Source organism: Grampus griseus (genome assembly GCF_964374135.1).
Source record: "Grampus griseus genome assembly, chromosome: 4".
Classification (NCBI taxonomy): Eukaryota; Metazoa; Chordata; class Mammalia; order Artiodactyla; family Delphinidae; genus Grampus; species Grampus griseus.
Genome location: NC_138997.1, coordinates 47,487,209 through 47,499,334, shown reverse-complemented (window position 1 = coordinate 47,499,334; position 12,126 = coordinate 47,487,209). Strand labels below are relative to the sequence as shown.

The 12,126-nt window shown below is 39.0% G+C and overlaps 1 protein-coding gene across 3 annotated transcripts in view; it reads left to right on the top strand.

Annotated features, from left to right (window-relative positions):
* MTHFD2L (methylenetetrahydrofolate dehydrogenase (NADP+ dependent) 2 like) overlaps positions 1 to 12,126 on the top strand; it is a 139,960-nt gene that overhangs the window by 109,048 nt on the left and 18,786 nt on the right. For 2 of the 3 annotated variants that reach the window (XM_082653254.1, XM_082653251.1), the window contains one exon: positions 3,297 to 3,422. The exons of the other annotated variant lie outside the window; for it this stretch is intronic. In XM_082653254.1, the coding sequence (XP_082509380.1) occupies positions 3,297 to 3,422 (126 nt within the window). The remainder of the gene's footprint in view (positions 1 to 3,296; positions 3,423 to 12,126) is intronic. 3 annotated transcript variants of the gene reach the window in all.

Genomic DNA, 12,126 nt, shown 5'->3' with positions numbered 1-12,126 from the left:
GATACAGTTGCTTTACATTGTGGCACAAGCTTTTTCATCTTATCAAAGACCGACAACAGTTGAACCAGTTAATTTGATAGCACTGGCTCCATATGACATGATTTCTAGATCCATTCTAATCGTTCTTCTCTAGATCAGCCTCTAGAATACAACCAACATTTCCAGAGAGAATCTGCTGAAAATATAGTGGAAAACATTACATCCCTGTATCTGGACACTGTTTGTCTTAGCATAGCCTAATAGTTTTTAATGAGTTTTTAATCAAGTAAAGCAACTGATCAGAATTGTACATGTAACCCCTTTCTAATTCTTATTGCTGTTTATAGTCCATTATTCCAAAGTGGCTACCTATTAGCTATTCTATCCAATTTTGTGTCATTTGCTAATATGGGCTATGCAGCTTTAGCTGTGTAAAAAACAAAAAACAAAAAAAACCCCAAACTCAGTCACTTTAAACAACCACCTTTTAAAAAAAATTTCTCATGAGTCTGGTTCGGCTGGTCCATTATGGTGACCTTGGCTCATTTCTTCTGACCTTGACTTGGCTTGTTCAAGCCTCTGCCTTCAGCTGGTGGTTGGCTAGTTGACTGATTGAAAATGGCCTCCACTGAAACAACTCAGCTCTCTTCACAGGATTTGAACCCGCCAGTTGGTTAGCTTGTACTTGTTCTCAAGGCTATGACAGGGTTCCAAAAAAGACAGGAAGCACACAAGACCTCTGTGAGGATCAGTCCCATCTCTGCCATAAAGTAGAGCAGGGAAAGGTGGAAAATGGACCTGGAGGAAGACAAAGATAAAGCAAACATTATAATGCCAGTGTGTTCTTCGAAGTTCTTCATACAAAATTTGAAAATGGCACTGAAAAATAGTTTTCATGGAAGACCTCAATAGACCTTTTTAACGGATGCATTGATAAACCATTTCAGAATATGTTATTTAAACAGGCATGACTGTACCAATGAGAGCTTTTATACAGCCCACATTTTTCCGTCATGTTAATAAGGGTTCAGTGAAAAATTCTGTCAAATGTGATGCTGTAGTTCAGAAATCATCATAGTTTTCTGAACATAAATGATCATCACTGCATTATTTATAATAGCAAAATATTGGAAAGAGTGTGCAGGAATGAATGACTTATGGTAATTCATATAATAAATTATTTCATGTAGTTTTAAAATTTCAAATAATTGATAAAATAGGAAAAAGTTCACAATTTCATTTTAATGCAAAGTGGTAAGATATACAATGAAGCATGGTGCAAAAAAATTACAGGCTTTTATATCTAATGTAGAAGTATTTTGAAATCCTAGAAAGAAATACAATAAAAATATACTTCTTGTCTTTGGATGGCAAGATTATAATGATTTTTGTTTTACTCTTAAACTTTTAAATATTTTTCAGATTTTCTGCAATGGACATATGTAACATCATCATCAGAAAAAAATGCATTCAGGTTTTTTCCATTTTGTAATTTTCCTGGGAATTAAAATCAAGCTCACATTCCTCTCTTTTCTGAAAATTGTGCACTTGACCATTCCCAGTTGATATTTTCTGAGATATTGTACTGAACAATTCTAATTAGGAGGGAGATCTGGATCTTTCTCAAAAGCATAGTAGCTGGATTTTAATAACTATTTCATCAACATTTTGATTTTAAAAATATTTCCTGCAGTCATAATCAATTATGGTTTCTTTTTCTATTGAATGCCAAGAAGAAACAGGATTTTATGACTATCTTTAGAGCAATACTCAATATCGATGCTAGAACTGGTAAAAAGGAAGAAGTTCTATGGGATAGGATAGGAAAGCAAGAGAAAAAATATATCTCAAACATTGATGCCATCTTGGTTGTATCATTTTGTGGCTAAGGAACCTATCAGCTAGCTACAACTATTTTGGCACTGTTTCTTTATAGCCTTTAAATTCTTACTAGTAGTAAAAATCATATGCCACAAGGTGACATTCAAACCATCTGGAATGCTTAAATGAATATTCAGATGCTAGAAGAAACCGTCTGCCAACACAACAACAGGTAACCCTTTTCCAGCAAGGGATGTAGCAAGTGAAAGTGAGTACATCACCCACCAGACAAAATGTCCACCAGAGGCATTCTGGTGGAGTAAAGATGGACACTCAAATTCTTTGATTCTCCTCCCACTGAGAAATGGCATCTCCATCCCTCCTTTTAAATCTAAGTGGATTCTGTCACTGCCTGCCCAATAGAATATGACAGAAGTGACACTGTGCCAGTTTCCAGGTTCCAGTCTTAAGTGACGGGCGCCTTCTATTTCCTATCACTTGGAACACTCACTCTTGGAAGCCAGCTGCCAGGTTGTGAGAAGCCCAAGCTGCATGGAGAGGCCACGCCCACGTGCTCCATTGGACAGCCCTCGCTGAGCTCAGCCACCATGAGCATCCGCCGTAGCCCTGTGAGTGCGCCACCTGGGACAACCAGCTGCATCACAGCTTTAGATGACTTCAGCCGCAGCCACAAGAAGATCCATCCAGCTGAGCTCAGTCAACTCACACAACTGTGGAACATAATAATTAGTTGTTGTTTTAAGACACTAAGTTTGGGAATGGTTTGTTAATTTATAACAAAAAAATTGGAACACTAGCCATTGTTAGCTGGTACTGTTGTGCCTGAAATAAAATTTGAAAAGTTATAAAATATAGATGATGACATAACATCTCTGTAGAGCTATCTTTCAAACTTGAATGGAGAAATAGTGAGTAGAACTAACTGTTTCTTACACCATTCCAAGTCATATACAGACATAATGAATCAAAGAAACCAAGAAAAAAATAAATATAAAGCTCAAGATAGCCTTTCATGTTTGGAGTGGATGAGATAATACTTTGTATTCAGCACTTTACAGTTTACCACAACCCTGAGGAATATGAATTATTACCTTTTTTTCTTTTTTCCTTCCTTCCTCCCTCTCTTCCTTTTCTCCACCTCCATTTTCCAAGTTGTTTTCACTCCACTCACCCTCAGCAGGAGCCTGTTTCATCTCCATAATCTTCCCATGCTATTTATAGTACGTGAAATACAAAAGGATGCTGCTCAAGTGGGTGTCCATTTGGAGAAATGCTTTGGTAAGAAATTGCTTTGGTAAGCAATCTCTAAGGTGAAAGGGTAAATCCTGGCAGGATTTCACCCAGAGATGCCCCCATGTGCTACCTTTCCATGACAATAAAAACATTAGATGTATAAACTAATGTATAAATTTTGTTATACTCAAGGACAAAGCTTAAGTATTTTCCAGTGTTTTACAACTCTGTTTTGCTTTCAGGTATTCCAAAGTTGATTACATCTGATATGGTTAAAGAAGGTGCTGCTGTAATTGATGTGGGTATCAACTATGTCCATGACCCAATGACAGGAAAGACAAAATTAGTTGGAGACGTGGACTTTGAAGGTAGTAAACTATATCTCTTTTGATAAGTGAAGAAAAACAAAGATTCTATGCTGCATGTTTTGATAGTAGAAAGAGAAACTTTCCCTTCAATTGGGGCATTAGTATCAACGATTACATTAATCTTTCCTCTGAGGGAAAAGAGTTTAATGACAATTACATATTTCCTTCCTTCCTTCTGCCTGACTTCCTTCCGTCACTGCTTTCTTCCTATCTTCCTTCCCCCTTTCTTTCAGCCCTTCCTTCCTTTCCTCCTTCTTTCCCTCCTTGGGAGAAAAATATAATTGTACCATTATTATTTAGTTTTAAGATGAAATTCCTTATAGTGCATTTTTTTAATGAAACAATTCAGCCGGCCTTTTATAGTGAGCATTATTTTGACTTTTGGGAGTGTGTCTCTATACTTCATCGTCCATGCTCTATACTCAGCCATTCACTCTCGGAGCGAGAAGACATCTTAGGGTGTGTTTGCTAACTCTGTATTTCAGATCTAGACAGTTACCTGGATAATTCAAGTCAACATTCTTCACTTGTGTTTTAAAGAGGATGAGAAAAAGGAGCTAGGCTAACATTTCCATGGCCAATGAAGGAGATAAAGCACCCATTGTGTAGTAATAAAAAAATTTCCAACCTGATGCCGTGTCTCTACAGATGAGGAAACCAACTGCAAGACAGATATATTTTTAGATGCCTGATCCCCCAATCCAATTTTACTTCCAATATCTTTGTCAGATACTTACCTGCATTCAGGTTTTCAGTATAGTCTAGGAATCTTAGATGTCTAATACTACAGGCATATAATAAAGTGGAGATATTTTCATATTAGAAATATTTTATATATTCGATTGATCATTCTGGCCAAAAAATCAGGGCCATGCGAGAACTTCCTTAAGTTATAGGTGTGTCTTTATAGACAAATTGAAAGGAACAATGGTGCTCTTTCTAAAATAATTCAAATTTTACATTTTCTCTTGGAATCTAGTCATCAGCTGATGGTTTGCCTGAGTCCTAGCATGGTGTGGAATACAAATGAATATGCAGGGACTCAGAAGTGTCCTTCTGAGTAAGGTATTGGCCCCATGTATGTGAGAATCCAGGGTGCATCAGGGACCAGGTCCAGGTAGGCAAGGTGAGCCTGATGCTAAAAAGAAAAAAAAAAAAGAAAACCTGAGAACAAAATACTCTGGGGACAGAATGGTGAAGAGAGCAAAGTACAGATGGACCTTATCATCTGCTGCCCTCATAGGCTGTCATTCGCAGGGCGCTGCCAGCCTAGCAGGGTGGCTCTCCAAGTGAACATGCGTGTCTGTATGTATGTGCGTGTGTTATGTGTACGTGTTGAACTCTTTTGGAAATGACCTTTTTTCTTTATTTCATTTTTTCATGTTCAATCACTAATGTCAGATGTCAATAATATATTTGAATTTCTCAACTTGAAAGAGTAAGGGTACATTTCATTTTAAAATGTATTTTATTTCTGACCTTACTTCTTATTCTTTTGCACTGTCGTTCTGCTTCATGATTACATTTTAGTTACCAGCTTTATTGCAAAATCGCCACACACTTATGATGCATCCAGATGGCACAGACAGCACATAATAACCAGCTCGAGGCAAGAAAAGCAGGGATGTTAACAGCTTACAACCTTGACTGTGCTTGTGGGGCACGCTCACTCAGCAGTTGGCAATGTTTTATTAGACCCTTCTCTTATATGATGTTTCACTGGTCTCAGATCATTTCCATGCATTCTTATGTTTAGCTAAGAATTTTTTTTTGCTTGTAAGGGTATTATGAAAACATTAAAAATGAGCATTTTGGGGTGGGTGCACATGCTAAGTCACACATGGATATGCAATCTCTTGGTAGTATCTATTCAATTAAATTTCAGTTATGTGTATCTAAGTATATAATGAAACAAAAAAGGAAATGACCATGAGAGACAAAGATATAAGATGAGCAGGAAAGAGCATTGGGCTGGGAGACTGAAGAGATGCTCTTAGACCTAGTATGGCAACCTGATAATTTTGCAACCTTTCTGGCCATCAGTGTTGTTATCAGTTAAATGATAACAGTGTTGGCAACGGCTCCTTCCAGCTCTAACACTTGGTGCATCTGGGACATTCAGCTGAGTGCTACCACATGATTGTGTAAAAACACAGCAACTTTCAGAAAGTCCGGTTTTTCTGACCCTATCATAAATGACGCCCATGTGACTGATAATATTACTCTTGTTGCCCTGCTGGTTTATGGAACCAGAGCCCTAAGGAAGAGCTGGACTTGGTAAAGAAAGCCTTGTCGGTGAGGCCATGACTCAGCCACCCAGAGGAGCACGCAAGTGATAGGTTTTGACATGCTGCTCTTCAGGTCGTTGATCAGGACTTAACTTGAGGTGTGGGATGATCCTGCAGCTGAGAGGGAGGAGCTTTCACGTGGGTTCTGATGCAAAACTTACAGGTAGTGTTTGGCTGTAAATTGCCACAGGGAGTGTGGCTGCTTTGTGAGTATCAGTGAAAGTTTCACTATAACCATAGCCAAGCTAGATAAAACAGATACAGGTAAAATCCAGTGCTGAAGTAACTTGTCCTTGCAGAAATCTTTAGCTCACTAATAAAGGAAACAACATGGCCTATTTCAAGTAGATTACTTGGATGGGAATGATTTTTAAAGAAAGATTTCATCCATGACCTCATTTGGGCACTGTTGGAAATATGTAAATAACTGCAAATTATTTTACAAATTCAATGATTTATAAAGCCAGGAGTCATTTAATCTATTTTATTTCTAAGAAAATATAGATGCCTATTTGTGTTCTTCTTCATTATTAGATATTTTAGCTTCAATTTTAAATCAGTCTTCTCTCTAAGAAGAGTGATACTTAATATCAAATACAACATGAAGATTGCATCACCCTTACTATAGTTCTTGACAAAAGGAAACAAAAAAACACCCTAAATATTTCCTTTTGACTTTAAGGACAGGTTTTTTGTTTTGGTTGAGATATAATTTCCTCTAAACCACCTCTTCCTTCATCTGCTAGGGTTTCCTGCTCTTATATCCTGCTCTCATAGCTAGTGTTTCTGTAGTGCTTACAGTGTGCTAGGTATCGTTCTCAGGCTTTTACATATCATAACCCTATAACCCTCTGATAACCCTATCATTTTACATATGATAACCCTATAATTGTTTAATTTTGATTCAGTTATTATGACAACCCTATAAGGTAGGTATTGTTATGCCAACTACAAATTGGCACTTGCCATCTGCCTCTAAAGGATTAAATCAAGAGCTGCTGCAGTTGCTGACCTTCAACACCCGCTGAGAGGAGTTCAGGGTGGAGATCAGGAATGAGGCACTCTGTACTCTGGGAAAAACTGGCAGAACAGGTCTTCAGATAGAGATTTGCAGGAGAAGATTTTATGAGCCCAATTCTTGCATCTCCTCATATCTAGAGAAGCACTAAAACCCTTCATGGTGATGCCTGCTCGTGACTAGCAGTAACCTTCACGAGACTGGCAGCAACCTTCTGCAAAAAATATGTGCTTGATTGCATGTACTCCCCTTTCGCCAGAATCACTGACTTTCCCCCCCCCACCTCTTTAAATCAGTTTCTCAGAGCTTTCCGAAATTCTGTCTCCTGGGCTATAGTCCTCATTTTGCCCCAAATAAAACTTAACTCACAACTCTCACGTTGTTTATTTTTTTTCCAGTTGACAGTTATTATGCCGCATTTTGCAGAGGCACACAAAGCCTGGGCATCTTGCCTGAGAGGACATAGCACAGGGGGCACTGTGGGTTTGTAGCCACTCATCATTTTTACCCTCTATTTTCTCGACTATCCTATATTTCACTTGGTTAATACTTTCCTTTCAGGACGTTGAATTATTTCTTTTATCCCCCGCCCACCTTATGTATAATAGCAGGTTTTAAAGTGCCTAAACAACAGTATTGGTGTACAACAGTCCTCACTTTGCATGGTTCTGATATACACAAATTTCAATTACCACGGATTAGCTAAATAACACCAGTCCCCCAGTAGAGTGATGTGAATTTCAGTTAGTAATTGCATCAAGTGCAAACTTCTCTGCATCAAGTGCAAACTTCTCTGGGGCACAAATCATTATGTCAGTAACAAATGTGCATCATGATCTGTGACCAATCATACCACTTCTTTCAAAGTCTGTGGGCGATTGGTCGTGGCACATCTGTTATTCAGTTCAGACAGCAAAGTGTGTAGTTCTGTTGACTGTGGTAAACCACGTAACATTTTGCAAAAATAGATCATGCAAAGAGAGAACTGCCAGCAAAGAAGTGAAAAGTGATAATTCTGAAAGTGAAATTTGAAATAGCTGACCATGGGATGTTGACAGTGCCACTGTTTGCCATTTGAGACTCTAGATATACAGCCAGATGACCTTATCGGCATAAATGAGGAAAGTGGTTGTTACTGAAAGGATGACAGTGTCCCAGAGGAAGTGACGCTGGCATAAAACTCTACATTAAAGGAACTCTCAGAGATATTTCATGACATAAGAAAGGGCAAAGACAAAATGTTGGAAGTGGATCCAAACTTAGAAAGGAATCTGACAATTCATCAAGTCATAAAAGAGGTACTAGCTCTGTGTTATAAGGTATACGACCAGGGGAAGAAAAGCAGTATTCAAACTACTCTTCATAAGATTTTTACAGATAAAGAAAACACTTGGGTTCTCAATGTTTCTAATGTTTAAATTATGGTATAATAAATAAATACTAGTTTTACTATAATTTACATTTACAAACCACAGTAAGAGAGTTTTTAGTGTTTTGACAAAACATTTTTAAAGGTCGTTGAGCAAATGTAATATCCCCCCATTGATTATTAAGATTACATGGCACTGTTTCAGCTTGCACAGTCATTTTTATGATCTTACATTACTGTAAAAAGTGAGCCCTCCCTGCATTTATCTCTATGTTCAATAAAATTCATGAAATTAGTGGTCATATAGTTCAAATTCGTATCCACTGTCATAATCACCTCTACTACACGATTATTCAATTGTGTTTGATTACAGTTTCTCAGTATTACTACCCATGGAGGTTATGCAGTGTTGGAGGCATCGTTTGCTTAGCACCTTTTCTAGGAAATCCACACTCGTGCTTTTGCTCAAAATAGATCCAAGTTAGGCCTCTGTGCAACACCATTCCTCTCTGGGTGCTCTGAGGAATTAATAAAGCCTTAAAGTTATGACTAAAGTGCTATCTTGTTTTGTATTGAACCTCAGTTATAGAACTCAAGATAGCTCATCATTGCTTCCAGCATCTGACAGGTGCTTACTGCTACCTTTCAATTACTTGAACATGCCTCCCCTCTTCAATTTAAGACATTACAAGAAGAAATGGTATTTTAAAACATCAGTGATAAAATCACTGGGTATGTCGAAAAATTGTTTTTCATTACAAACAATCATAAAATAAATAATCTTCTGAAAACCTTAAATTTGCTAATATAGATTTAAAACAAAACAAAACAATGAGGCATACCCACTTTCACTTGGAATTTCTTTTAATCATTTTGGTTGGTAGCTTTGAAAGGAAATTCATACATTCCTAACAAAGAAGGCTGTATTCTCATGAAACAGAAATAAGAGATGATGTGGTATGAGGTGTAAACTGCTTCTTCTGAATAATGAGCTGGAAAACAGTCTATGGGCCAGGACTCAGAAGCGCATAATTACAATGCTTTTATAACAGCCATTCACTGAATGGATTTGGTCAGCTGAACAATCTAATTAATGACTTCCTATGCTGTTACTTCAGCTAAGCTTGTTCGCATTGGTGAACAGTCATATGCCTCATTTACACCTTGTAGATAACACACAGATACGTCTGTGGAAGCTTCAATAGCTTTGCTTCAGTTTTGTGATGAATTCTGCAGGGACTGAGGTGGAACGAAAGGAACTGAAATGTCTGCTCTGTATTTCCCCCCATCTCTCTTCCTTGTCTTCAGTTCTTCCATCCCTGACCGCTCTGCTCCACTCACTGGTCTGTAAGAAAGCAGGGAGTGAGACAATGCTGGGAAGAACTGGTGAGAAGAGAGCAAAGAGATGGGCAGGAGGAACAGTGTGTCGCACTTTTCTCAGAATCAGAATAGGCGGGGTTAATGTCTAAGCATGATTCTCTTTGCTGACTTAAACTTATAGGATAGTAAATAGAAATTATAGAGGTAAGTCTAAAGGTACATATATTGTTAATGGAACTGATTTAAATTATCAGAATAAAGAAGCCACGTTTGATGTGTCTAATCCTCTAACACAACCAATAGTTTTTTTTATAACTACAGTTGCTTCTGGACATTTTGTGTATGCATATTTTACATACTTTGAGGAATATATGACTTATGCACTTAAATTTTTATCAGTCATTTTCCATGCTGAGGTCCTAGTTCTTGGTTATGTTCAGTGAATATATCATGGTTTGCCTCGCTCCTTCGCTCTTGTGAAATGCTTGTTTCCCTTTTTTCCCCCTCTAAGTATTATACTAGAGTATAGCTTAAGCTGCTATAGCAAAGGGACACCAAAATACATGAACTCAACAGAATAGTTTAGTTCATTCTCATAAAAGTCCAGAGTTAGGCAGACAATCAGCTCTGCTTCACTCAGGGATACTGGTTTCATCCATCTTACTTTTTATATTAGTTTGACAGAACTGCCGTAACTAAGTACCACAGACTGCGTGGCTTAAACGACAGAAATTTATTTCACATAATTATGGAGGCTAGAAGTCAGAAATCAAGGTGTGGCCAGGGTTATTTCTTCTAATGCCTCTCTCCTTGGCTTATAGGTGGTCATCTTCTCCCTGTATCTTCACATCATCTTCCTTCTGTACATGCCTATGTCCAAATTTCCTTTCTTATAAGGACACCAGTCATATTGGATGAAGGCCTACACCAATGGCCTTGTTTTAACTTAATTACCTCTTGAAAGACCCTCTCTCCAAATACAGTGACATTCTGAGGTACTGAGGTTGACTTCAACGTATGAATTTTGGGGGGACACCATTCAGCCCGTAACACTATTCCACTTGAGCATTGTTATCCACACAGTTGAACTGCCTCCTCATCCATGGTTCCTTCCATGGAGGTGAAAGAGAGACGAAGGCAAGTGACTTCACTTTGGAGAAAATTGAACTGGAAGATGCACGTATCATTTCTGCTAGCATCCTATTGACCTGAACATAGTCACATGGCTGCTCCTATGTGGGAGTAAAAAAGATGTGGAATTTATAGTCTCTAGATGGGCACCATATTGGGTGAATAACAGTTCATTCTGTATATAAGAACTTGAAAACCAATCTCTTACTTGGGAAAAAAAAAGATTTCTTCATCCAGCATCCATATAGCATTCAGTCTATCCTAAATTCATTCTGTTATGAAAACCTCAGGGACAATCTCATCATTGTCTGCTTGCTTTTTAGTCAGTTTCAAAGCATGAGCTGCTCTGTTTTCCCTAGGGGGTTAGTGGATGCCTAGTGTCAGCGAAGTTATGTCTTGACTCAGTTCTTACAGGATTAACTCTGATCTCTCTGTAGGTAAAGGATATGTAGATTGGCAACAGAATGTGCATAGTCAGGATAGCCTCGTCAAACTATCTGGTTCTAACTACACTCATTTTTATTATTCAATCATTGGTAGAGACTAGACACTTTTTGACTACTTCATGCAATGTCAAAAATTATATCAAGACCTTTTGGGGCTTCCATTTTTCATAACTCCACCTTTACTGACCTTATTTTCAGGCTCTTGATTATTACTGATGTCTTCAGTAGCCCTTCTAATTCACTAGGCTATACTTTTTATTGAAGTGTATGTCATGCAATATGTCCAGAAGTTGGAAAAATAACAAAGGGAGCAGGTCAGGAGACAGTCCTTGGCCCAGGGACCATCTCCAACATGTCCTGAGAAGGAAAGGCCCATGACTTACTACTTATTTTGACTGGTAAGAAAGAGAAACCTACAAAGGGAGATGTGGCAGGAGAGCAGGAGGCCTTCAGGGTGGTATGCTGGGAGGAAAGCCAGGTGGCTCAGGTCCACAAGCTTCCCTCTGCCCCTGCTGGTCTCACAGTGGCACACAAACTGAGAAAGGGCTCCCAGAGTGTCCCAGGCCAGGTTAAGGGTAAAGCTGGGACACCAGATAAATGGGATAGCAACAGAGATTTGGTTAGCCAAGGCTGAATTGGGCCATGTCAGCCAAGAGGTGGGCAGGGGGCCACAGTGTAGGGGTCTGACTCAGACTCAGGGCCCCGGCCTCGGGAGATGGAGCTATTGCCATAGCCACGAGGCTCTTCTGAAGACCAAGGGCCAGGCCTGGGCACAGCCTACAGAGACCCCAGTCGTGGGGGCAATGGTACTTTAAGGCAGCCCGAGTCGAGAAGGCCTGGGTCATACTTGTAGGAACTGGGGACAAGCCTATGAGAAAGCTCTTGGCTACTGTTCCTGGGGCCCAGGGCTGCACAGGGTCCCAAAGACCCATGTTTCTCCTGGTTCAAGTGTTAAGATTTTTTGCATATGCCCAGCCAGGCAAGGTGAGATACCTGCTGTTAGAACACAGCCTGTGCATATATACCCAGAAGTGGGATTGTTGGATCTATTTTTAATTTTTTTTTTTTTTTTTGCTGTACATGGGCCTCTCACTGTTGTGGCCTCTCCCGTTGTGGAGCACAGGCTCCAGAC